The sequence below is a fragment of the Pygocentrus nattereri genome, chromosome 1 (genome assembly GCF_015220715.1).
Source record: "Pygocentrus nattereri isolate fPygNat1 chromosome 1, fPygNat1.pri, whole genome shotgun sequence".
Lineage (NCBI taxonomy): Eukaryota > Metazoa > Chordata > Actinopteri > Characiformes > Serrasalmidae > Pygocentrus > Pygocentrus nattereri.
In genome coordinates this window covers 3457521-3485312 of record NC_051211.1, presented here as the reverse complement: position 1 = coordinate 3485312, position 27792 = coordinate 3457521, and the positions used below count along the sequence as shown (strand labels likewise).

The window sequence follows — 27792 nt, the reverse complement described above, 5'->3', positions numbered from 1 at the left end:
TACCTAGAATTAATAAAGTTACATCAGGAGGGGAAGAGCTCTCATACAAAGCCCTCCAGCTCTGGAATAATCTTCCTGCTAATGTTCGGGAATCAGACAGCCTCAATCTTTAAGTCTAGGCTAAAAACTTTTGTACAGTCAAGCATTTGGTGATTAGTCTTCCCTGTCAGGTCTAGACCTGCTGGAGTCTCCACTGCTCTGTTTTACTGTAACCTGTGGTCAGCCACTCTTTACAGAACTGTTTTTTTCTTTCTTTTCTCTGCCGAGCTGATCAGCTGCCCATCCTGTGCGTCTGATGCTGTTGCCTCTTCTGCCTTGATTGGTGCCGCTGCTCACCAGCCTTCCGGACCAGTTTGACCACCACTGAACTTCTTGCTTTACAGAGCTGTGCAATCCTCACCCTCAGATCTTTTCTTTTCCCACTTTACTATAATACTTCATACTAATAATGTTTGCTATCTGGTGTCGACCAGAGGAGGATGGGTTCCCCTTCTGAGTCTTGGTTCCTCTCAAGGTTTCTTCCTCTTTTAGGGAGTTTTTCCTTGCCACCGTCGCCACTGGCTTGCTCATGGGGGCTCGGACCCGGATTTTCTCTCCTTTTCTTTTCTCTCTGTAATACTGATTGTTTTGTAAAGCTGCTTTGTGACAACACCTGTTGTAAAAAGCGCTATATGAATTAATTTTGCTTGCTTGATTTCAGTGGATCATGGCTCAGTTATGTTCCCTGACTAAGGGACTGAGATGGAACCCCAATAAAATGGTTTTGTTTGAGAGTGTAGACTGAACAGCTTGTGGCACAACACAAAAGCATGTGGACTTGTTTGAAGTCAAAAACTGAAGTACCTGAAGAACAGACCAACATGCAAAAACAGTGTAGTTCAAAATGAGCCTTTCTGAACGCTCATTGCACCACCAGACTTTTAATAAGGCACATTTAAATGAACGAGTCTCAAAACATTGAATTTAAAAGTGCTTGACTTTTAATTGAGAATATGAGTTCAACACATCTGCAGCTGTGGTAGATGAAGACTGGAAGGGAATTAAAAAGAAAGTGTTAGTGTTCATTAAATACATCAAAACATTTAACCAGTGATTATGAATAGGGAAAAAAAAAAAAAAAAAAGCAGTACAAAGCACAGAGTTTCTCAACTCCATTACTGTGTGTGAGCTTGCATCAAGTGCTATATTTGAGCCTATTAAACTACCAATCCTGGCCAGAGAGTTGGAGCTGGCTTCTCAGACGCAGTTTAAGCTTGGAATAAATAAAGTATTTAGCATTAACTATACAATTTGCATTGTGAGTTTTGGGGATTTGGACCTCTCTGGTAGAAGTGTGTAACTGCAGGGGGTGTGGTATCTGCAAGGTGGGAGGGGCCTGTTAAACCATTACAACTGCTTTAGGGTGGATACATTACAGCAGACAAAGTGGAGAGACGGAGTCACTCAAACAGAAGCGAGTCATCAGATGAGAACATGCCAAAAGCCAGCGTTAGCAAGTTTGCTGAAAGACTGTCTATTCAGCAGTTAGACACCAGATAAAAGAGAAGATGCTCTTTATGATCTGGTTTACCAACAAAGGTAAGAGTTGAATCCTCACTGCTGGCAAAACCCAAAAATAAATTGTCAAAATAAAACTGATAGATTTGCATACAAACCATGTGTATGAATAATTATTAAAAACACACCTTGCCATCAAAGCAGGTCTCCTTACACGGAGTCTGGGACGGCATACAGACCTCGGTAGAGCACATGAAGTAGATCTGTGAAAGGAGGGAAAGACATTGAGCATCTGAGACCTATTAAATCATCTCAGAACAGAAGGGGGATTACTGCACCTCCTCATTGAGGTATTTATTGGTGGACTTGTCCATAAACTGGAAGGCCTTCACTTCAAAACGCCGCACGTGGGGATCCTGCGATTGGCCGGCCACGTAGAGGATCGAGATGTTGTCGGAATCGAGAGGGTTGGGGCAACTGCAGGACAAAAACCAAAGAAGCCTAGAGTGGATGCAATACAATCCGACACTGCCGCCTCTAACCAGGCCAATCAGGCAGTGTATTCATAACCATTTCATTCAATAACAGTTTAAGGGTGGGTGTTCCCATCACTGAACACAGACTCAAGAACAGTATTTTACAGCAAGCCACTCTGAATGACTGCATATAGAAGCGGCAATAATAGAATATGGCCTCATTAGAGCTGGACACAGCCTGGATCCTTACATCACTTTAGTCTGTACAGAATAAGGGGATGATTGTCACATGTGGGGTGTTTCCAAGGTAATTAGTGTGGTCACTGATGGCTCTTCAAGGGGGTCAACAGTGCTGCTACTGATACAAGCCCAACATGGTAACTAGACTCAGCATGGCTACTCAGGTCCAGCACAGCTCACTCAAAGGAAACGACATGCATTGCAGTTTTAAATGCATGATTGCCACAGCCTTCTACTTCAAACCTACCCCTCATACAGCAGCACCAAGGCACTCTTAGCAGAGCGAGGGTAGGCCACGCAGTAGTGCACCACCAGAGTGGCTTTAGGGTTGGGAGCGTTTATTCGCAGTTCCAGGTACACAGGTTTACCCAGGAGAACTTTCAGGGGCTGGTGATCCTCAGAGCAGAATTTGGTGAAGGTCTCATCTGCAAAAAATAAAAAGGATTTAGGAATGGGTTTAACAGGAGTTCAGTTAATGTGCATTTGAAACAGAGTGGAAGAAGTGTGTTATGTAGGCAGATATACACAGCCACTTCATTAGGTGCTAGTAAAAGGTTGGACCCCCCTTTTGCCTTCAGAACTGCCTTAATTCATCTGGAACCAGTCTGCCCATTCTCCTCGGACCGCTCACATCAACAAGGCATTTTCGTCCACACAACTGCCGCTCACTGGATATCTCCCCCTTTTCAGACCATTCTCTGTAAACCCTAGAGATGGCTGTGCGTGAAAATCACAGTAGATCAGCAGTTTCTGAAATACTCAGACCAGCCCGTCCGGCACCAACAACCATGCCACGTGCAAAGTTGCTTAAATCCCCTTTCTTCCCCATTCTGATGCTTGATCTGCACTTCTTGACCACCTCTACATGGCTGGTGAGTGCAAGCTGTAGTAACCGATCAACTAGGGGTATTATTTACTATTCTTCAAGTTATTCTATGCAGGTATAGAAGTGAGTGCTGAGGGAGCAGGAGCCTCCAGGTTTAACGGCACCCTCCAAAACAAGTTCAGATTTTAACAAATACATGTGCTTGATTTAAAATGAAGCATTTTTGTTCCTGTTCTCAGGTCCTGCACCATTCAAAGTTAATCCTGTATTACAGGTCATTACAGTGAGCCGATTCAGTTCCCTCCACAACTGCTGGGCACTCTGGGGGCACATTAAAAACACATGCCAGTTGAGGAGCAAAGAGGGAAAGTGTATGCAGAGTTAGAGCAGTTCTGAAACCTAAAGCTAAAAAAGTCACCCAACATCATGATCTCATCTTTAGCCCAGAGGACACAGCATCCATGGTTTCCAAAGAGAATTTGATCTGTTGGACTACTGGACACTTTTCCGCTTCAACTCAAATGAGCTCAGGCCCAGAGAAGGTGGCAGCATTTCTGGTTCTTCACATGGTAGAGTTTTAACTTTCATTTGTTAACACAGCGATGAAGTGGGTTGCTCTTAAGAAGAAAATATTTTACCCTGCGCAATCCGAAGCTGGACTCCATACAGTCCCTTGGCCCTCACCAAGGCTGGCAGGCTGGCACTCTTCACCATGTATCCAGCACTAGCCCAGCCCTTCATCAAACGGCTTTGAGAAGCCTGCGGCGCCAGAGGGTCTGCAAGGACCGGAGAGTCCGCAAGGTCCAAACTGCCCTTTGAGTAGCGACACTCAACCATAAGCCTGAAAGGAAACAGCATTTAATGTTAGCTACACACCACAGATTCAAAAGACATCAGAATACCAGATTAGACGTTTAACAGTATTATATACCAGCATTATGTTACACATTGCATGTGCAAACCGTAACATGACATGTTTACAGACTGGCCTGCACCATTTTGATGAAAAACCTTCAAAACATCCTGGCTCAACTTGCATTTTTTATTTTCCAAGTAAAACATCCTCTACAGCTTCAATGTGGCATTAATGCAGGTTGAGAAAAATACAATATAAAATGTGCCATTACTTTTTAATGCAGTTATTTGCTGAACTTGCCTTTGAAGAATGTTGCCTTTGCAAATTAAGATCAAGATTAAGTGACCCTTATAAGTCCCACCATGGGGAAATTTCACCTCTGCATTTAACCCATCCGTGAAGTGAACCACCACACACACACGGGGCAGTGAGCACACTTGCCCGGAGCGGTGGGCAGCCCAATCCGCAGCACCCGGGGAGCAATTGGGGGTTAGGTGTCTTGCTCAAGGACACCTCAGTCATGTGCTGTCGGCTCTGGGGATCGAACCGGCGACCTTCCGGTCACAAGGCTGGATCCCTAACCTCCAGCCTATGACTGCCCCAACATGGAAAATATGCAAAATTGGTCATGTTAGCCCTCCTTCCAAAGCCACAGGCCCAAAACACCCAATTAGTCACCACAATTAAACCTGAACAAGCTGGCTACAACACCTCATTCGTAAAAAATGCGCTGTTAAAAGCCAATAGTGACCAACTTGAGAAACACTCAAAGCAAAACGCTTCCTCAAAACTACAACGCAGACATTGAACATCCAGATTACATACAAGATAAGCCACAGCTAGCTGGTATATTAGTGTTAGAATAAGCCAAGTCAAAGTTCATTTATATACTATATTATATAACTATAATCAACTACATAATTCTGGAAAACCTCTTGCTTTTTCCATCCACTTTGTTCAAAGCCTTTTCCACTTCCATTTTTCTTTAGCATTCAAGTTGTTGGAACCTGGGCAACTTCCCCTGCCATTTTGTGAGCAGAGCTGGGCGATATGGCCAAATTTTTTCACGAAACAAAATTCATATGTTTGATATCAATACATGTCACAATAAAGGTCAAATCATTTCTTTCCAGTTTGAAGGCTGATTTTTGCTCCTGGGTGGGGAAACGGGTTTAAACCATCCTTTATGGTCAAAACACGACAAACACCCACTCAAACAGTGGAACATTTCACAGATGTCATGGGACAGCGGGAGAAAGTGCCCGATTAGTCGTTTTTACCAGCTGGAAAGGCACGGCTGCAGTTTTTGTAACTCAATTTAAGAAAAAAGTTTTTTGCCATGTGGTGAGGAGTGCGCTGCCATCCCGTTACAAAGGGGGAAACAAGGGCCCCAACAACAACGCTAAACATCGCAGCATTCAGACAAGCTAGCAGAAGTCTGGATATCGCTGTTCTAGGGGAGCAGTTTAAGGGGTGAACCTCAATACATCGGACGCTCACCATGTAAAAGCTTTAACTGCAGTGTGTCTCAGGCAAGACAGTCTTCCCTTTAGGTACATTTAAACTGAAGTCAGTGTTAGCATCTCATTTGATCTACAGTATCAATACAACCCCCCCCGACTCACCTGACAGGAATATCCCTGGTAATGATGCCGTACTGCAGGACGCGCTTCCTGATTGGTGACTGCACTTCAGCCAAGTAAACGGTTGTTTCTCCAATTTGCTGATTAACAAAAAGCTCAAATTAGTCCTTAATTACAGAGTTAAAGTCAAAGGGGCACGTTACAAAAAGTCACAGCTGGAAAATCTCACGTAAGAATGTGTTCCACACTCCGTCACCCCAAACTTGAAAACGGCAAAGTCTCTGTTGGCAATGACTGGTTTACAGCTACTCCTCCCCACCACCATCAGACGTGCAGGGTTTATGGGCAAACCAGCAACGTTGGAGGGAACGACAAAGATGAACTGCCTGTCGGCCAAACATACTTAAATGGGAGAGGGAGAAGAAAATGGATAAGTCAAACTTGGCTGCATAGAAACAGAGCGAGGAAGTACAGTTCAACAATTTGTAAAAATGTAGTGAATAAAAAAAAGGGTCATTAAAAAAAACCAAAAACCCACTCCATATTTACTACATCTACATATTTAGAGAAATGTGTCCATATGAAATTACACACCACCCAAGAGAAGCTGAAAATTTAAAATTTATGACTAAATTACAATTTCTATAATTGTGTACAAGTTATACTCCTGTATATGGAATAACTGTACTCATTGTGAGTTTTGAGAATTAAACCCTTCCAGCAGAAGCACCACATTCCTAAAAACCTGAAAAAGATGCAAGAACAGCTGCACAATCCCTTGAAAAATGTACAAATACTTGGTGGACCAAGCAGATTTAGTCGCTGCACTTTGATGTTAATCAATTTCAAACTGTTTAAAATGTGCATTTGCACCCTTGCTCTACATGCAACAAATACTGTATGGATCAATTTACCATCCATGGGGTAGTAACAGGCGAAAGTCGCCTCGTCTCTGCAGCATCCTCTCCTCAGACACTCGGCAGCTGTAGTCCCAGGACGACCACACGGCAATCTCTGACCACTAGGAAAGCTGCAGCCTGCAAGGAATGTGACATTAGACTGTTCGGAATGAATTTAGTACATTATTATACATCCTTAAACAATACAACCACTACCAAATAAGTCACTGTATATGGGCTAGTGTACCAATTAAAGGAAAAACTGGAGGCAGCAATTCAATGGCATCAGTGGTAGAGTCAATTTTACTCAATATGCTATTAAACCAGAAAATTTAGCATCAATATTTTAAACAAAATATTATATAATACTCTCTTTTGGCCAAAATGCAAGGACAAGTGTATTGCTACTGTCAAAAAAACTGGGGTCCCAACTCTTGCTTACATATGTACATACAACTTCTGAAACTTCACAGGGGCCCCTTTAGTGCCCTTCTGCAGCCCCCTGGGGTCCAGTTTGAGAACAGCTGATGCAAAGAATCAATTTGAAAATCTGCACAGCCTTCTGAAAGTGGGTCATGCAGTACTGTTAGCAGCAGAACAGAGAGCCTCACCTTTTTTGAAGTTTGAATGCAACGCAAGAGATGAGGGCATCGCAGTCACCTGCATACTGGTTGGTGTAGGGGACAGTTGCTCCCATTGGGAAGTGGGCGGTTGAACCCCTGGTGTAGGGAGCAGTGGATCAAATTCAGGAGAGGACAGTGGCTCCACTGGTGTAGGGGACAGTGGCTTCCATTGGGGAGAGGAGAGTCGATCCCCTGGTGTAGGGAACAGTGGACCAAATTCAGGAGAGGACAGTGGGTCCAATCGGGGAGAGGAGAGTCGATCCCCTGGTGAAGGGAACAGTGGACCAAATTCAGGAGAGGACAGTGGCTCCACTGGTGTAGGGGACAGTGGCTTCCATTGGGGAGAGGAGAGTCGATCCCCTGGTGTAGGGAACAGTGGACCAAATTCAGGAGAGGACAGTGGCTCCACTGGTGTAGGGGACAGTGGCTTCCATTGGGGAGAGGAGAGTCGATCCCCTGGTGTAGGGAACAGTGGACCAAATACAGGAGAGGACAGTGGCCCCAGTCGCGGAGAGGAGAGTCGATCCCCTGGTGTAGGGAACAGTGGACCAAATTCAGGAGAGGACTGTGGGTCCAATCGCGGAGAGGAGAGTCGATCCCCTGGTGTAGGGAACAGTGGACCAAATTCAGGAGAGGACAGTGGCTCCACTGGTGTAGGGGACAGTGGCTTCCTTTGGGGAGAGGAGAGTCGATCCCCTGGTGTAGGGAACAGTTGACCAAATTCAGGAGAGGACAGTGGGTCCAACCGCGGAGAGGAGAGTCGATCCCCTGGTGTAGGGAACAGTGGACCAAATTCAGGAGAGGACAGTGGCTCCACTGGTGTAGGGGACAGTGGCTTCCTTTGGGGAGAGGAGATTTGATCCCCTGGTGTAGGGAACAGTGGACCAAATTCAGGAGAGGACTGTGGGTCCAATCGCGGAGAGGAGAGTCGATCCCCTGGTGTAGGGAACAGTGGACCAAATTCAGGAGAGGACAGTGGCTCCACTGGTGTAGGGGACAGTGGCTTCCTTTGGGGAGAGGAGATTTGATCCGCTGGTGTAGGGAACAGTGGACCAAATTCAGGAGAGGACAGTGGGTCCAATCGGGGAGAGGAGAGTCGATCCCCTGGTGTAGGGAACAGTGGACCAAATACAGGAAAGGACAGTGGGTCCAATCGGGGAGAGGAGAGTCGATCACCTGGTGTAGGGAACAGTGGACCAAATACAGGAGAGGACAGTGGGTCCAATCGGGGAGAGGAGAGTCGATCCCCTGGTGTAGGGAACAGTGGACCAAATACAGGAGAGGACAGTGGGTCAAATCGCGGAGAGGAGAGTCGATCCCCTGGTGTAGGGAACAGTGGACCAAATTCAGGAGAGGACAGTGGCTCCACTGGTGTAGGGGACAGTGGCTTCCTTTGGGGAGAGGAGAGTCGATCCCCTGGTGTAGGGAACAGTGGACCAAATTCAGCAGAGGACAGTGGGTCCAATCGGGGAGAGGAGAGTCGATCCCCTGGTGTAGGGAACAGTGGACCAAATACAGGAGAGGACAGTGGGTCCAATCTGGGAGAGGAGTGTCGATCCCCTGGTGTAGGGAACAGTGGACCAAATTCAGGAGAGGACAGTGGCTCCACTGGTGTAGGGGACAGTGGCTTTCTTTGGGGAGAGGAGAGTCGATCCGCTGGTGTAGGGAACAGTGGAACAAATTCAGGAGAGGACAGTGGGTCCTCTCGGGGAGAGGAGAGTCGATCCCCTGTTGTAGGGAACAGTGGACCAAATACAGGAGAGGACAGTGGCCCCAGTCGCGGAGAGGAGAGTCGATCCCCTGGTGTAGGGAACAGTGGACCAAATTCAGGAGAGGACAGTGGGTCAACTCGGGGAGAGGAGAGTCGATCCCCTGGTGTAGGGAACAGTGGACCAAATTCAGGAGAGGACAGTGGGTCCAATCGCGGATAGGAGAGCCGATCCCCTGGTGTAGGGAACAGTGGACCAAATTCAGGAGAGGACAGTGGGTCCAATCGCGGAGAGGAGAGTCGATCCGCTGGTGTAGGAAACAGTGCACCAAATTCAGGAGAGGACAGTGGGTCCAATCGCGGAGAGGAGAGTCGATCCCCTGGTGTAGGGAACAGTGGACCAAATTCAGGAGAGGACAGTGGCTCCACTGGTGTAGGGGACAGTGGCTTTCTTTGGGGAGTGGAGAGTCGATCCCCTGGTGTAGGGAACAGTGGACCAAATTCAGGAGAGGACAGTGGCTCCACTGGTGTAGGGGACAGTGGACCAAATACAGGAGAGGACAGTGGGTCCAATCTGGGAGAGGAGAGTCGATCCCCTGGTGTAGGGAACAGTGGACCAAATTCAGCAGAGGACAGTGGCTCCACTGGTGTAGGGGACAGTGGCTCCAATCGGGGAGAGGAGAGTCGATCCCCTGGTGTAAGGAACAGGACAACCATTACATGGTAGCATCAATTTTATATACACAATGACATTAAAACTACATTACATACCAATATTTTAGCATGCATATTGAGTATTGAAATATTACATAATTTTCACAAATGTCTGGCCAAAACTAAACAAAACAAAAAGCATTTTGTGCTGTCAAAAACCTTGCATCACAAATACCAAGTTCACAGGAAAAGGACAACTTTAATTTAAGTTAATAATACCAGACCAAGTTTGGGGCATTTTTTTGGTCCATTCCTCATGAAGTTTACAAACTATATAAAAGGAAAGGCATTTTCAAATTATGACAAACTGAATAATGATAAAAAGGGAGGTTCTGACAGCAGGGATATCCACCCAGTCTCAGCCAGCTCCCCACCACCCCGTCAGATTTACACCCAGCAGTAACATCTGTACAGCCTTCTGAAAGCAAGTCATGCAGTACTGTTCGCAGCAGAACAGGGAGACTCACCTCGTTGTTTGCATTTTGAACGACGCCCAAGAGACGAGGGCATCGCCGGCACATGCATACTGGTTGGTGTAGGAGACGGTTGTTCCCATTGGAAAGCCGGCAGTGGAACCCCTGGTGCAGGGAACAGCGGATCAAATTCAGGAAAGAACAGCAGATCCAATGGGGAAGCGGTCAGTGTTGCCAGTGGCAGTGGATCAGGTTGGGGAACGGACACTGGCTCCCCATAGGGAAAGTACAGCTGCACTGCTTGGGGAGGGGATATCTTGACAGCAGGGTAGGACAGAACAGGATGGCGTGAAGATCGCGTTTTTGAAGAGGGCGCGTGACTGGAGTTACTGCAGGACACTGTGACGATCTCAAGCTGCCCAGCGCTGTTACGATACAGGAATCTCAGAGTGTAGCTGCCCTCCTGCAAACATTCATACAAAACCACCACGTTTATACAACTCCTATTCAGTTTGCAGTATCTTAGCCTCACCCAGCATAATCACCTCAGAGAACAGGCAAAGCAGCATCTAGGTTTGTATATCAGTGGTGTAGAAAATGAACTGAAAACATGATCATTTACCTGTATAGTTGATCTAGTTTATTAATGCTGATAAATTAAGAACATGTTGCCCACCTCAACAGTGACAGGACAGCCAGCAAAGTGGATGTGAAGAACAACCCTCCCGTTTTCCCTGGTTAGAGAGTAGTCACAGGCCTCTGGAAGGCCGAAGACAGGATACATTCCTGATGAATCTGAGAAAGAACTCACTGTAACTCAGCATGTCCACGCCAATAAAGCTTCCATCAACCGATTGGGAAAACTTGCATCAGGGCAAACAGCGTTTAGGAGACTTTTAGTAGAGGTTAAAAGCATTTAGGGGAGTTCAGGAGCTCCTTTTCCATTCCACTAACTGAGCTACATGTAGTAAAGTAAAACCAACAGATGTGTCCTTTGCAAAGCTCTTCAAGAGGAAAGTAATCTTTTCCCTCTGTGCCATTTCATCCACTCAGTTAGTTCCCAATTCACTTCATTTGAGTTTAATGTGCTGGTGTGTGTTGAAGCTCCTGAAGCGCTCCACAGCAGAATTAGTAGATAAAATAATCCTCCTTTACAGTAAAATGAAGCTCTGCTGATCCTTGAACACAGTTTAACAGTAAATGGTCTTAAACGCTGGAGTTAATGTAGAACTGCTAATTCACCCTTTAACCCTGAAGATCAGCACAGACTGCTGGTCACCACAGCAACACCGACAACAGTCTCACCCAGCTAGTAGCCAAAGAAATGGCAGAGAGGGAGATTTAAGATGAACATCAATAATTTGGAGACAAAGGGATTAGAGTTGCATTTATAGTCACTCCAGCTGGTTTCTTGATACGATTAATCTGCAACGACAAACTGTGAAACACCCCGTTCCACCTTAAATGCAGCAGCAGTTACGTTCTGGCGCATCAGGTACAATTTAAGGTGGAAAAGGGAACTTTGAACAAGAAGCTGGTCGAAGGGAGAGACGTTTTACAATAAACTGTTCTACTTTTGAAGAGAAGTTTCCTCCCAGAGCTGTTACTCAGCTGAGCTGAAGCTTAAACTAGGGCACAGTTAGACTGCTAGTATATAGCATTATATACTGGTATATTAGAACACACTGATGCACAGGACATAGCTGGTGTTGCGGCTCCCAACATGGTGTGATTTCCATTAAAAGGGACAAAATGGCTCTTAACATCTGGGCACCCACTGCTTGTGTAGAGGAACATGTAGGTGAAAAACGTTAAACAGAACCGCTCCCTGCCCACCTCGAATGAAAAACGTAGGACTGATCGAAACAGCTTGCTTACCAAAGACCTGCATCTCAGAGAGAGAGCCTGGGGGCAAAACTACCGCCATAGCATTTTCACCACAAAACACCAAGTATCTCTGGCCTTCTGCCGAGCCATCCTGCTGCTCTGCGCCTCCTTCATCTAAGATGCTCGCTTGGGTCGATGGCCTGCTCTGAATTCAGGGTCTCAATCATCACACTGCCCTGCCTCAGCCCGCAAGCAAGAGTCAGAAGCAGGAGCAGGACGATGGCGGGCTGCAATGAGGCCATGTTTGAGGTCAAAGGCCCCAAAACTGGTGTGAACTCGCTGCAGCTCCCGACAGCCTTTAATAGACTTGGGAGTCGATTCCGGAAAGAGTCGGTTCTCTGATTCCAGGCACTTTGGAGTTGATTGCCCCCCGTGACTTCATGCTCGGCCATAATAGCGTCGTATGTGCTTAATGTCGTACGTTTTATATCGCTGCACCTCACGGTTCGCCGTGGTTTCGCTGTCTTTGGGATCAAGAATCGAGAAAACTGTGGTGAGGAATCAATTCATAGAGTCGACTCCATTGATAGGCATCACGTGGAATCGGAACCGGAGTCGACTCCTTCAGCAGGTGCGTGCGAGAAGATGAAGAACACCTGGCTACAATGAAAATGTGCACACACTTAAAATGTTCCCTCTCCTTTCTTTCTTTCTTATTTTGGTTTTGTCTGATTTGGAGTTATATAGAACCCTTTTCAAAACCATTCTATACAGAACCATATGCAACTCATTCTCCATCAATTTCCTGCTGAAAAGAACAATTTAGTCATGCAACGGCTTTTTTCAACACTCATGTTTCTATATAAAATTTAAAGACCTAAAGAATCTAAATTCCTAAAGAACCCTCAAAGAGCCATCTTTTTGTAAGAGTGGACTCATTCAGTGGTCAAGCAGGGTTATGGTTCACCAGCCAACAGGTTGGTGTACTGTGATCCTAAAGCCCTCCCAACATCATAAATCATGATTAAAATTATTACGGTGCTCTGTGACGCATTTGGGAACAAAACCATAATTTTATTTCCTGCCTTTCTTCTCTGTGTCGCAGGAACAAGCACATCACGATTGACCTCGGGACGGGTAACAAGATCAACTGGACCATGGAGGACAAGCAGGAGATGATAGACATAATGGAGACCGTCTACAGGGGAGCCAGGAAATGACGAGGTCTGGTGGTGTCCCTCCAGACTACTCCACCAAATACAGATACTGATGCCCCCTCTTTCATTCATTCTCCAGTCTACTCATTGCCATGTCCTCTTCCCGGATTCCTCCATGGGACTGTTTTTATGTGGACAGTGAAGTGGCCTTGTGTAGGATTTTATTTAAAGGACTCCCCCAGTGTTGCAGTTACCATCAGAAACTGCTCCAGCGCACCTTTTACTGTTTTTCCTCTGTGTTGTGAATAAGTATTTCTAAGAAAAGTGTTGAAGGAAATTCTGAGGGACGCACTGAAGGAATGCAGTGTTTGATAAGCCGTTTTAGTTCATCTGCTACAGCGAAGAGGCTTTGTCACATTAAGTGAAACCTCAGTTTATCCAGCTCAAGTTAAAACTGACCAGTAGTTATGAACTCGATGGAGCAGCTTTAATACAAAACTCACTAAACTCAGCTTTACACACACGTTCCTTAAAAGACTGTCTAAGAAAAGGGGTCACAGTCTAGAACACATTCATGCTCTATCCTCATGTTTGGAGGACCAGATTGATCCAGCAAACACACACCTGTTATGCTTCCATAGTTGGAATGAAGGTTCTGTTGGTACATTTCTTGTTCATTGAGGTACAGTGTAAGTGTTCCCTCAAGAGGTTCTGCAGTGGTTCTAATTGTGAACCTTAAAATCAGTTTCTCCAGGTGAAAAGTTGGTATTTGGACCTTTTTCATAACCGAATGTTTTAAAACAGAACAGTAGAATAAAAGCCTGGAGGCGAGGCGGGGTGTGTGGACTCAGTACAGCTTAGAACAGATCATTTAAGCGGTCGGGGTGGAGGTATAGCAACCATCCATACTAAAGCTTTAGGCGTGAACCAGAAAGTAGGACCTACATTTTCATCTTTTGAAGTTCTTGTACTTAATATACTTGAGCAAGGAACAAATAAACATTCATTTTTATTAATCACAATTTACAGGCCACCCGGTCCGTATTCTCAGTTCTTACAGGAATTCGCTGAGTTTCTATCAAGCCTAATAACGTTTTCAAGTAAAATATTAATTGTCGGAGATTTTAATGTCCACATTGACAACCCTCACGACACATTAAGTAAGGCATTCATATCTATCATAGACTCCATGGGATTCACCCAAATTATAAAAGGGCCCACACACTACCTCAACCACACTCTAGACTTAATACTGACCTTTGGTGTAGACATAGTTAACTTAGCCATTCTCCCCCAGAGCAAAGCCGTCTCAGACCATTACTTAATCTCATACAAAATCCAGTTTAGTGGTAATGTGCGTTCATCACCATGTTATCAGGTTAAGAGGACTATAAGTTCCTCCACAGCTGGCAGCTTTATCAGAAACCTCCCGCAGTTATCAACTTCAGTCAGCAGTCCATCTAATCCTACTGAATTAGATACTATGACCAAATTCCTAGAGGATACTCTTCGATCTACGTTAGACAGTGTAGCTCCATTAAAAAGCAAAATAGTACGGCAGAAAAAACTCGCCCCTTGGTCTAACGATCACACTCGAGCTTTAAAACAGACTGCCAGACAACTAGAGCGAAAATGGCGTCCGACTAAATTAGAAGTGTTCCAGTCCCCCTGGAAGGAGAGCCTTATAGACTATAGAAGAGCTCTTACTGCAGCATGCTCAGCCTATCTCTCCTCTCTCATAGAAAACAATAAGAACAATCCTAGACTATTATTTAGCACAATTTCTAAACTAACAGAGAACAAAAGAGTCACTGAACCCCAGATGACCAGATGGCCTATAGCAGCAATGATTTTATGAATTTCTTTAGTGATAAAATCGAAAAAATTAGACCGAAAATTCTGAATGCACAGTTAAACTCCACAAACATGCTGGCTTATAAATCCAGTCTAGACCCTGAGAATATTAGAGTCACTGCAGATAGGCTGGAATCGTTTACATTACTCCAAGAAAATGAACTAGTCAAAATAGTTTCTTCTGCAAAACCATCGACCTGTATTCTAGACCCAATTCCTACAGGTCTACTCAAGGAAATCTTATCAGAAATAACTAAGCCTATTCTGTCAATAATAAACTCCTCTCTTAGTCTCGGATATATATCACAAAATTTTTTAAACTTGCAGTAATTAGACCGCTGATTAAGAAAGCTAATCTCGATCCCTGTGAACTATCAAATTATAGACCTCTCAAATCTCCCCTTTATATCGAAGATCCTGGAAAAAGTGGTAACCAAACAATTAAGCTCTTATTTGCATAGGAATAATCTACATGAAAAATTTCAGTCTGGTTTTAGGCCACATCATAGTACAGAAACAGCATTAGTAAAAATTATAAATGATCTTCTATTAATCACGGACCAAGGAAATGTGTCGTTGTTAGTCCTCCTTGACCTTAGTGCAGCATTTGACACAATAGACCACTCTATCCTACTAGATAGACTAGAAAACCTTGTAGGGGTAACAGGAACAGCTCTTTCCTGGTTCAGGTCCTACCTCACTGATCGATATCAGTTCGTTAATGTAAAGGGTGAATCATCTGTTCGTGCAAACGTAATGTATGGTGTTCCACAAGGCTCTGTTTTAGGACCTATATTATTCACAATATATATATGCTACCACTAGGCACCATTATCAGTAAACACGGCATAAATTTCCACTGCTATGCCGATGACACCCAGTTATATATATCAAGCAAACCAAATGACAAAATTAAACTTGGCATGATTGAGGACTGTATAAAAGACATAAAAGATTGGATGTCAAGCAATTTTCTGCTACTTAACTCAGACAAAACAGAGGTCCTGCTTCTGGGTTCAAAATTAGCCAGAAACAAACTGTCTAATTTAACACTTAATCTCTCAGTTTCATCAAGCTTATCTGTTAAAAATCTTGGTGTCATGATAGACGCTGATCTATCCTTCGACACACATATAACTAATATCTCTAGAACAGCCTTCCTGCATCTCCGCAACATTGCTAAATTAAGAAATGCATGATCCCTACAGGATGCAGAAAAGCTAGTTCATGCATTTATTACTTCAAGGCTAGATTATTGTAATGCCCTGCTGTCTGGATGTCCCAGCAAAAGCCTTAACAAGCTTCAGCTAGTCCAGAACGCTGCAGCCAGAAAGTTCGACCATATTAGTCCAGTTTTATCAAACCTGCACTGGTTACCAGTCAAATTTCACATCGATTATAAAATTCTATTACTGACACAAAGCTCTAAACGGGCTCGGCCCCTCAGTACCTGAGTGAGCTCCTCTCCCACTATGAACCATCATGCCTACTTAGATCACAAGGTGCTGGCTTACTACTGGTACCTAGAATTAATAAAGTTACATCAGGAGGGGAAGAGCTTCTCATACAAAGCCCTCCAGCTCTGGAATAATCTTCCTGCTAATGTTCGGGAATCAGACAGCCTCAATCTTTAAGTCTAGGCTAAAAACTTTTGTACAGTCAAGCATTTGGTGATTAGTCTTCCCTGTCAGGTCTAGACCTGCTGGAGTCTCCACTGCTCTGTTTTACTGTAACCTGTGGTCAGCCACTCTTTACAGAACTGTTTTCTTTCTTTTCTCTGCCAAGCTGATCAGCTGCCCATCCTGTGCGTCTGATGCTGTTGCCTCTTCTGCCTTGATTGGTGCCGCTGCTCACCAGCCTTCCGGACCAGTTTGACCACCACTGAACTTCTTGCTTTACAGAGCTGTGCAATCCTCACCCTCAGATCTTTTCTTTTCCCACTTTACTATAATACTTCATACTAATAATGTTTGCTATCTGGTGTCGACCAGAGGAGGATGGGTTCCCCTTCTGAGTCTTGGTTCCTCTCAAGGTTTCTTCCTCTTTTAGGGAGTTTTTCCTTGCCACCGTCGCCACTGGCTTGCTCATGGGGGCTCGGACCCGGATTTTCTCTCCTTTTCTTTTCTCTTCTCTCTGTAATACTGATTGTTTTGTAAAGCTGCTTTGTGACAACACCTGTTGTAAAAAGCGCTATATGAATTAATTTTGCTTGCTTGATTTCAGTGGATCATGGCTCAGTTATGTTCCCTGACTAAGGGACTGAGATGGAACCCCAATAAAATGGTTTTGTTTGAGAGTGTAGACTGAACAGCTTGTGGCACAACACAAAAGCATGTGGACTTGTTTGAAGTCAAACTGAAGTACCTGAAGAACAGACCAACATGCAAAAACAGTGTAGTTCAAAATGAGCCTTTCTGAACGCTCATTGCACCACCAGACTTTTAATAAGGCACATTTAAATGAACGAGTCTCAAAACATTGAATTTAAAAGTGCTTGACTTTTAATTGAGAATATGAGTTCAACACATCTGCAGCTGTGGTAGATGAAGACTGGAAGGGAAGTAAAAAGAAAGTGTTAGTGTTCATTAAATACATCAAAACATTTAACCAGTGATTATGAATAGGGAAAAAAAAAAAAAAAAAGCAGTACAAAGCACAGAGTTTCTCAACTCCATTACTGTGTGTGAGCTTGCATCAAGTGCTATATTTGAGCCTATTAAACTACAAATCCTGGCCAGAGAGTTGGAGCTGGCTTCTCAGACGCAGTTTAAGCTTGGAATAAATAAAGTATTTAGCATTAACTATACAATTTGCATTGTGAGTTTTGGGGATTTGGACCTCTCTGGTAGAAGTGTGTAACTGCAGGGGGTGTGGTATCTGCAAGGTGGGAGGGGCCTGTTAAACCATTACAACTGCTTTAGGGTGGATACATTACAGCAGACAAAGTGGAGAGACGGAGTCACTCAAACAGAAGCGAGTCATCAGATGAGAACATGCCAAAAGCCAGCGTTAGCAAGTTTGCTGAAAGACTGTCTATTCAGCAGTTAGACACCAGATAAAAGAGAAGATGCTCTTTATGATCTGGTTTACCAACAAAGGTAAGAGTTGAATCCTCACTGCTGGCAAAACCCAAAAATAAATTGTCAAAATAAAACTGATAGATTTGCATACAAACCATGTGTATGAATAATTATTAAAAACACACCTTGCCATCAAAGCAGGTCTCCTTACACGGAGTCTGGGACGGCATACAGACCTCGGTAGAGCACATGAAGTAGATCTGTGAAAGGAGGGAAAGACATTGAGCATCTGAGACCTATTAAATCATCTCAGAACAGAAGGGGGATTACTGCACCTCCTCATTGAGGTATTTATTGGTGGACTTGTCCATAAACTGGAAGGCCTTCACTTCAAAACGCCGCACGTGGGGATCCTGCGATTGGCCGGCCACGTAGAGGATCGAGATGTTGTCGGAATCGAGAGGGTTGGGGCAACTGCAGGACAAAAACCAAAGAAGCCTAGAGTGGATGCAATACAATCCGACACTGCCGCCTCTAACCAGGCCAATCAGGCAGTGTATTCATAACCATTTCATTCAATAACAGTTTAAGGGTGGGTGTTCCCATCACTGAACTCAGACTCAAGAACAGTATTTTACAGCAAGCCACTCTGAATGACTGCATATAGAAGCGGCAATAATAGAATATGGCCTCATTAGAGCTGGACACAGCCTGGATCCTTACATCACTTTAGTCTGTACAGAATAAGGGGATGATTGTCACATGTGGGGTGTTTCCAAGGTAATTAGTGTGGTCACTGATGGCTCTTCAAGGGGGTCAACAGTGCTGCTACTGATACAAGCCCAACATGGTAACTAGACTCAGCATGGCTACTCAGGTCCAGCACAGCTCACTCAAAGGAAACGACATGCATTGCAGTTTTAAATGCATGATTGCCACAGCCTTCTACTTCAAACCTACCCCTCATACAGCAGCACCAAGGCACTCTTAGCAGAGCGAGGGTAGGCCACGCAGTAGTGCACCACCAGAGTGGCTTTAGGGTTGGGAGCGTTTATTCGCAGTTCCAGGTACACAGGTTTACCCAGGAGAACTTTCAGGGGCTGGTGATCCTCAGAGCAGAATTTGGTGAAGGTCTCATCTGCAAAAAATAAAAAGGATTTAGGAATGGGTTTAACAGGAGTTCAGTTAATGTGCATTTGAAACAGAGTGGAAGAAGTGTGTTATGTAGGCAGATATACACAGCCACTTCATTAGGTGCTAGTAAAAGGTTGGACCCCCCTTTTGCCTTCAGAACTGCCTTAATTCATCTGGAACCAGTCTGCCCATTCTCCTCGGACCGCTCACATCAACAAGGCATTTTCGTCCACACAACTGCCGCTCACTGGATATCTCCCCCTTTTCAGACCATTCTCTGTAAACCCTAGAGATGGCTGTGCGTGAAAATCACAGTAGATCAGCAGTTTCTGAAATACTCAGACCAGCCCGTCCGGCACCAACAACCATGCCACGTGCAAAGTTGCTTAAATCCCCTTTCTTCCCCATTCTGATGCTTGATCTGCACTTCTTGACCACCTCTACATGGCTGGTGAGTGCAAGCTGTAGTAACCGATCAACTAGGGGTATTATTTACTATTCTTCAAGTTATTCTATGCAGGTATAGAAGTGAGTGCTGAGGGAGCAGGAGCCTCCAGGTTTAACGGCACCCTCCAAAACAAGTTCAGATTTTAACAAATACATGTGCTTGATTTAAAATGAAGCATTTTTGTTCCTGTTCTCAGGTCCTGCACCGTTCAAAGTTAATCCTGTATTACAGGTCATTACAGTGAGCCGATTCAGTTCCCTCCACAACTGCTGGGCACTCTGGGGGCACATTAAAAACACATGCCAGTTGAGGAGCAAAGAGGGAAAGTGTATGCAGAGTTAGAGCAGTTCTGAAACCTGAAGCTAAAAAAGTCACCCAACATCATGATCTCATCTTTAGCCCAGAGGACACAGCATCCATGGTTTCCAAAGAGAATTTGATCTGTTGGACTACTGGACACTTTTCCGCTTCAACTCAAATGAGCTCAGGCCCAGAGAAGGTGGCAGCATTTCTGGTTCTTCACATGGTAGAGTTTTAACTTTCATTTGTTAACACAGCGATGAAGTGGGTTGCTCTTAAGAAGAAAATATTTTACCCTGCGCAATCCGAAGCTGGACTCCATACAGTCCCTTGGCCCTCACCAAGGCTGGCAGGCTGGCACTCTTCACCATGTATCCAGCACTAGCCCAGCCCTTCATCAAACGGCTTTGAGAAGCCTGCGGCGCCAGAGGGTCTGCAAGGACCGGAGAGTCCGCAAGGTCCAAACTGCCCTTTGAGTAGCGACACTCAACCATAAGCCTGAAAGGAAACAGCATTTAATGTTAGCTACACACCACAGATTCAAAAGACATCAGAATACCAGATTAGACGTTTAACAGTATTATATACCAGCATTATGTTACACATTGCATGTGCAAACCGTAACATGACATGTTTACAGACTGGCCTGCACCATTTTGATGAAAAACCTTCAAAACATCCTGGCTCAACTTGCATTTTTTATTTTCCAAGTAAAACATCCTCTACAGCTTCAATGTGGCATTAATGCAGGTTGAGAAAAATACAATATAAAATGTGCCATTACTTTTTAATGCAGTTATTTGCTGAACTTGCCTTTGAAGAATGTTGCCTTTGCAAATTAAGATCAAGATTAAGTGACCCTTATAAGTCCCACCATGGGGAAATTTCACCTCTGCATTTAACCCATCCGTGAAGTGAACCACCACACACACGGGGCAGTGAGCACACTTGCCCGGAGCGGTGGGCAGCCCAATCCGCAGCACCCGGGGAGCAATTGGGGGTTAGGTGTCTTGCTCAAGGACACCTCAGTCATGTGCTGTCGGCTCTGGGGATCGAACCGGCGACCTTCCGGTCACAAGGCTGGATCCCTAACCTCCAGCCTATGACTGCCCCAACATGGAAAATATGCAAAATTGGTCATGTTAGCCCTCCTTCCAAAGCCACAGGCCCAAAACACCCAATTAGTCACCACAATTAAACCTGAACAAGCTGGCTACAACACCTCATTCGTAAAAAATGCGCTGTTAAAAGCCAATAGTGACCAACTTGAGAAACACTCAAAGCAAAACGCTTCCTCAAAACTACAACGCAGACATTGAACATCCAGATTACATACAAGATAAGCCACAGCTAGCTGGTATATTAGTGTTAGAATAAGCCAAGTCAAAGTTCATTTATATACTATATTATATAACTATAATCAACTACATAATTCTGGAAAACCTCTTGCTTTTTCCATCCACTTTGTTCAAAGCCTTTTCCACTTCCATTTCATTTTTCTTTAGCATTCAAGTTGTTGGAACCTGGGCAACTTCCCCTGCCATTTTGTGAGCAGAGCTGGGCGATATGGCCAAATTTTTTCACGAAACAAAATTCATATGTTTGATATCAATACATGTCACAATAAAGGTCAAATCATTTCTTTCCAGTTTGAAGGCTGATTTTTGCTCCTGGGTGGGGAAACGGGTTTAAACCATCCTTTATGGTCAAAACACGACAAACACCCACTCAAACAGTGGAACATTTCACAGATGTCATGGGACAGCGGGAGAAAGTGCCCGATTAGTCGTTTTTACCAGCTGGAAAGGCACGGCTGCAGTTTTTGTAACTCAATTTAAGAAAAAAGTTTTGCCATGTGGTGAGGAGTGCGCTGCCATCCCGTTACAAAGGGGGAAACAAGGGCCCCAACAACAACGCTAAACATCGCAGCATTCAGACAAGCTAGCAGAAGTCTGGATATCGCTGTTCTAGGGGAGCAGTTTAAGGGGTGAACCTCAATACATCGGACGCTCACCATGTAAAAGCTTTAACTGCAGTGTGTCTCAGGCAAGACAGTCTTCCCTTTAGGTACATTTAAACTGAAGTCAGTGTTAGCATCTCATTTGATCTACAGTATCAATACAACCCCCCCGACTCACCTGACAGGAATATCCCTGGTAATGATGCCGTACTGCAGGACGCGCTTCCTGATTGGTGACTGCACTTCAGCCAAGTAAACGGTTGTTTCTCCAATTTGCTGATTAACAAAAAGCTCAAATTAGTCCTTAATTACAGAGTTAAAGTCAAAGGGGCACGTTACAAAAAGTCACAGCTGGAAAATCTCACGTAAGAATGTGTTCCACACTCCGTCACCCCAAACTTGAAAACGGCAAAGTCTCTGTTGGCAATGACTGGTTTACAGCTACTCCTCCCCACCACCATCAGACGTGCAGGGTTTATGGGCAAACCAGCAACGTTGGAGGGAACGACAAAGATGAACTGCCTGTCGGCCAAACATACTTAAATGGGAGAGGGAGAAGAAAATGGATAAGTCAAACTTGGCTGCATAGAAACAGAGCGAGGAAGTACAGTTCAACAATTTGTAAAAATGTAGTGAATAAAAAAAGGGTCATTAAAAAAAACCAAAAACCCACTCCATATTTACTACATCTACATATTTAGAGAAATGTGTCCATATGAAATTACACACCACCCAAGAGAAGCTGAAAATTTAAAATTTATGACTAAATTACAATTTCTATAATTGTGTACAAGTTATACTCCTGTATATGGAATAACTGTACTCATTGTGAGTTTTGAGAATTAAACCCTTCCAGCAGAAGCACCACATTCCTAAAAACCTGAAAAAGATGCAAGAACAGCTGCACAATCCCTTGAAAAATGTACAAATACTTGGTGGACCAAGCAGATTTAGTCGCTGCACTTTGATGTTAATCAATTTCAAACTGTTTAAAATGTGCATTTGCACCCTTGCTCTACATGCAACAAATACTGTATGGATCAATTTACCATCCATGGGGTAGTAACAGGCGAAAGTCGCCTCGTCTCTGCAGCATCCTCTCCTCAGACACTCGGCAGCTGTAGTCCCAGGACGACCACACGGCAATCTCTGACCACTAGGAAAGCTGCAGCCTGCAAGGAATGTGACATTAGACTGTTCGGAATGAATTTAGTACATTATTATACATCCTTAAACAATACAACCACTACCAAATAAGTCACTGTATATGGGCTAGTGTACCAATTAAAGGAAAAACTGGACGCAGCAATTCAATGGCATCAGTGGTAGAGTCAATTTTACTCAATATGCTATTAAACCAGAAAATTCAGCATCAATATTTTAAACAAAATATTATATAATACTCTCTTTTGGCCAAAATGCAAGGACAAGTGTATTGCTACTGTCAAAAAAACTGGGGTCCCAACTCTTGCTTACATATGTACATACAACTTCTGAAACTTCACAGGGGCCCCTTTAGTGCCCTTCTGCAGCCCCCTGGGGTCCAGTTTGAGAACAGCTGATGCAAAGAATCAATTTGAAAATCTGCACAGCCTTCTGAAAGTGGGTCATGCAGTACTGTTAGCAGCAGAACAGAGAGCCTCACCTTTTTTGAAGTTTGAATGCAACGCAAGAGATGAGGGCATCGCAGTCACCTGCATACTGGTTGGTGTAGGGGACAGTTGCTCCCATTGGGAAGTGGGCCGTTGAACCCCTGGTGTAGGGAGCAGTGGATCAAATTCAGGAGAGGACAGTGGCTCCACTGGTGTAGGGGACAGTGGCATCCATTGGGGAGTGGAGAGTCGATCCCCTGGTGTAGGGAATAGTGGACCAAATTCAGGAGAGGACAGTGGGTCCAATCGGGGAGAGGAGAGTCGATCCCCTGGTGTAGGGAACAGTGGACCAAATTCAGGAGAGGACAGTGGCTCCACTGGTGTAGGGGACAGTGGCTTCCATTGGGGAGAGGAGAGTCGATCCCCTGGTGTAGGGAAAAGTGGACCAAATTCAGGAGAGGACAGTGGGTCCACTGGTGTAGGGGACAGTGGCTTCCATTGGGGAGAGGAGAGTCGATCCCCTGGTGTAGGGAACAGTGGACCAAATTCTGGAGAGGACAGTGGGTCCAATCGGGGAGAGGAGAGTCGATCCCCTGGTGTAGGGAACAGTGGACCAAATTCAGGAGAGGACAGTGGCCCCAGTCGCAGAGAGGAGAGTCGATCCCCTGTTGTAGGGAACAGTGGACCAAATTCAGGAGAGGACAGTGGGTCCAATCGGGGAGAGGAGAGTCGATCCCCTGTTGTAGGGAACAGTGGACCAAATTCAGCAGAGGATAGTGGCTGCAATCGGGGAGAGGAGAGTTGATCCCCTGGTGTAGGGAACAGTGGACCAAATTCAGCAGAGGACAGTGGGTCCAATCGGGGAGAGGAGAGTCGATCCCCTGGTGTAGGGAACAGTGGACCAAATACAGGAGAGGACAGTGGCTCCAGTCGCGGAGAGGAGAGTCGATCCCCTGGTGTAGGGAACAGTGGACCAAATTCAGGAGAGGACAGTGGGTCCAATCGGGGAGAGGATATTTGATCCCCTGGTGTAGGGAACAGTGGACCAAATACAGGAGAGGACAGTGCCCCCAGTCGCAGAGAGGAGAGTCGATCCCCTGTTGTAGGGAACAGTGGACCAAATTCAGCAGAGGATAGTGGCTGCAATCGGGGAGAGGAGAGTCGATCCCCTGGTGTAGGGAACAGTGGATCAAATTCAGCAGAGGACAGTGGGTCCAATCGGGGAGAGGAGAGTCGATCCCCTGGTGTAGGGAACAGTGGACCAAATTCAGGAGAGGACAGTGTCTCCACTGGTGTAGGGGACAGTGGCTTCCTTTGGGGAGAGGAGAGTCGATCCCCTGTTGTAGGGAACAGTGGACCAAATTCAGGAGAGGACAGTGGGTCCAATCGTGGAGAGGAGAGTCGATCCCCTGGTGTAGGGAACAGTGGACCAAATTCAGGAGAGGACAGTGGGTCCAATCGGGGAGAGGAGAGTCGATCCCCTGGTGTAGGGAACAGTGGACCAAATAAAGGAGAGGACAGTGGGTCCAATTGGGGAGAGGAGAGTCGATCCCCTGGTGTAGGGAACAGTTGACCAAATTCAGGAGAGGACAGTGGCTCCACTGGTGTAGGGGACAGTGGCTTCCTTTGGGGAGAGGAGAGTCGATCCCCTGGTGTAGGGAACAGTTGACCAAATTCAGGAGAGGACAGTGGCTCCACTGGTGTAGGGGACAGTGGCTTCCTTTGGGGAGAGGAGAGTCGATCCCCTGGTGTAGGGAACAGTGGACCAAATTCAGCAGAGGACAGTGGGTCCAATCGGGGAGAGGAGAGTCGATCCCCTGGTGTAGGGAATAGTGGACCAAATTCAGCAGAGGACAGTGGGTCCAATTGGGGAGAGGACAGTCGATCCCCTGGTGCAGGGAACAGTGGACCAAATTCAGGAGAGGACAGTGGCTCCACTGGTGTAGGGGACAGTGGCTCCAATCGGGGAGAGGAGAGTCGATCCCCTGGTGCAAGGAACAGGACACAACCATTACTGAATTCTCAAGTCACTGTACTAACTAAAAGGTGTACTGACTAAAAGGTATAAAAATACAATTAGAGGCTCCAATGGAAGAATCAATTTTATATACACAATGACATTAAAACTACATTACATACCAATATTTTAGCATGCATATTGAGTATTGAAATATTACATAATTTTCACAAATGTCTGGCCAAAACTAAACAAAACAAAAAGCATTTTGTGCTGTCAAAAAAACCTTGCATCACAAATACCAAGTTCACAGGAAAAGGACAACTTTAATTTAAGTTAATAATACCAGACCAAGTTTGGGGCATTTTTTTGGTCCATTCCTCATGAAGTTTACAAACTATATAAAAGGAAAGGCATTTTCAAATTATGACAAACTGAATAATGATAAAAAGGGAGGTTCTGACAGCAGGGATATCCACCCAGTCTCAGCCAGCTCCCCACCACCCCGTCAGATTTACACCCAGCAGTAACATCTGTACAGCCTTCTGAAAGCAAGTCATGCAGTACTGTTCGCAGCAGAACAGGGAGACTCACCTCGTTGTTTGCATTTTGAACGACGCCCAAGAGACGAGGGCATCGCCGGCACATGCATACTGGTTGGTGTAGGAGACGGTTGTTCCCATTGGAAAGCCGGCAGTGGAACCCCTGGTGCAGGGAACAGCGGATCAAATTCAGGAAAGAACAGCAGATCCAATGGGGAAGCGGTCAGTGTTGCCAGTGGCAGTGGATCAGGTTGGGGAACGGACACTGGCTCCCCATAGGGAAAGTACAGCTGCACTGCTTGGGGAGGGGATATCTTGACAGCAGGGTAGGACAGAACAGGATGGCGTGAAGATCGCGTTTTTGAAGAGGGCGCGTGACTGGAGTTACTGCAGGACACTGTGACGATCTCAAGCTGCCCAGCGCTGTTACGATACAGGAATCTCAGAGTGTAGCTGCCCTCCTGCAAACATTCATACAAAACCACCACGTTTATACAACTCCTATTCAGTTTGCAGTATCTTAGCCTCACCCAGCATAATCACCTCAGAGAACAGGCAAAGCAGCATCTAGGTTTGTATATCAGTGGTGTAGAAAATGAACTGAAAACATGATCATTTACCTGTATAGTTGATCTAGTTTATTAATGCTGATAAATTAAGAACATGTTGCCCACCTCAACAGTGACAGGACAGCCAGCAAAGTGGATGTGAAGAACAACCCTCCCGTTTTCCCTGGTTAGAGAGTAGTCACAGGCCTCTGGAAGGCCGAAGACAGGATACATTCCTGATGAATCTGAGAAAGAACTCACTGTAACTCAGCATGTCCACGCCAATAAAGCTTCCATCAACCGATTGGGAAAACTTGCATCAGGGCAAACAGCGTTTAGGAGACTTTTAGTAGAGGTTAAAAGCATTTAGGGGAGTTCAGGAGCTCCTTTTCCATTCCACTAACTGAGCTACATGTAATAAAGTAAAACCAACAGATGTGTCCTTTGCAAAGCTCTTCAAGAGGAAAGTAATCTTTTCCCTCTGTGCCATTTCATCCACTCAGTTAGTTCCCAATTCACTTCATTTGAGTTTAATGTGCTGGTGTGTGTTGAAGCTCCTGAAGCGCTCCACAGCAGAATTAGTAGATAAAATAATCCTCCTTTACAGTAAAATGAAGCTCTGCTGATCCTTGAACACAGTTTAACAGTAAATGGTCTTAAACGCTGGAGTTAACGTAGAACTGCTAATTCACCCTTTAACCCTGAAGATCAGCACAGACTGCTGGTCACCACAGCAACACCGACAACAGTCTCACCCAGCTAGTAGCCAAAGAAATGGCAGAGAGGGAGATTTAAGATGAACATCAATAATTTGGAGACAAAGGGATTAGAGTTGCATTTATAGTCACTCCAGCTGGTTTCTTGATACGATTAATCTGCAACGACAAACTGTGAAACACCCCGTTCCACCTTAAATGCAGCAGCAGTTACGGCAGTTACAGTTGCGGCTCCCAACATGGTGTGATTTCCATTAAAAGGGACAAAATGGCTCTTAACATCTGGGCACCCACTGCTTGTGTAGAGGAACATGTAGGTGAAAAACGTTAAACAGAACCGCTCCCTGCCCACCTCGGATGAAAAACGTAGGACTGATCGAAACAGCTTGCTTACCAAAGACCTGCATCTCAGAGAGAGAGCCTGGGGGCAAAACTACCGCCATAGCATTTTCACCACAAAACACCAAGTATCTCTGGCCTTCTGCCGAGCCATCCTGCTGCTCTGCGCCTCCTTCATCTAAGGTGCCTTCGCTTGGGTCGATGGCCTGCTCTGAATTCAGGGTCTCAATCATCACACTGCCCTGCCTCAGCCCGCAAGCAAGAGTCAGAAGCAGGAGCAGGACGATGGCAGGCTGCAATGAGGCCATGTTTGAGGTCAAAGGCCCCAAAACTGGTGTGAACTCGCTGCAGCTCCCGACAGCCTTTAATAGACTTGGGAGTCGATTCCGGAAAGAGTCGGTTCTCTGATTCCAGGCACTTTGGAGTTGATTGCCCCCCGTGACGTCATGCTCGGCCATAATAGCGTCGTATGTGCTTAATGTCGTACGTTTTATATCGCTGCACCTCACGGTTCGCCGTGGTTTCGCTGTCTTTGGGATCAAGAATCGAGAAAACTGTGGTGA

At 45.3% G+C, this 27792-nt stretch overlaps 1 protein-coding gene and 1 long non-coding RNA gene across 4 annotated transcripts; one reads left to right on the top strand and one right to left on the bottom strand.

Annotated features, from left to right (window-relative positions):
• Positions 1-957: 957 nt before the first annotated feature.
• Positions 958-27702, bottom strand: LOC119263114. Of its 3 annotated transcripts, XM_037537336.1 has the most exons (15): positions 27285-27702; positions 26301-26419; positions 25679-26087; positions 24798-25112; positions 7718-7957; positions 7286-7477; positions 6989-7213; positions 6393-6515; positions 5708-5880; positions 5521-5618; positions 3678-3880; positions 2461-2638; positions 1836-1974; positions 1686-1760; positions 958-1029 (listed from the first exon to the last, which is right to left on the bottom strand). In XM_037537336.1, exons 1-15 carry the CDS (start codon positions 27685-27687, stop codon positions 964-966), a joined length of 2958 nt encoding a protein of 985 aa, XP_037393233.1. In that variant the 5' UTR covers positions 27688-27702; the 3' UTR covers positions 958-963. The 3 variants fall into 3 exon arrangements, with proteins under 3 accessions (XP_037393233.1, XP_037393228.1, XP_037393236.1); XM_037537331.1 differs by having other exon boundaries at positions 6989-7477; XM_037537339.1 differs by lacking the exons at positions 7286-7477; positions 7718-7957 and having other exon boundaries at positions 6989-7285.
• Positions 12400-12950, top strand: LOC119263126. Its single transcript, XR_005130137.1, has 2 exons — positions 12400-12639; positions 12768-12950. It is a non-coding gene; the product is annotated as an uncharacterized LOC119263126 (long non-coding RNA).
• Positions 27703-27792: the final 90 nt, after the last annotated feature.

Bases quoted from the DNA above. Each gene is read 5' to 3' on its own strand.
- LOC119263114 (XM_037537331.1), bottom strand. From the start codon at position 27,687: ATGGCCGAGCATGACGTCACGGGGGGCAATCAACTCCAAAGTGCCTGG. The intron at 7,478-7,717 runs GTCAACTGTTCC...CTCCTGTATTTG, and splicing joins ACTGTCCTCTCCTGAATTTG to GTCCACTGTTCCCTACACCA. The intron at 5,881-6,392 runs GTAAATTGATCC...CTCCCATTTAAG, and splicing joins CTGTTACTACCCCATGGATG to TATGTTTGGCCGACAGGCAG.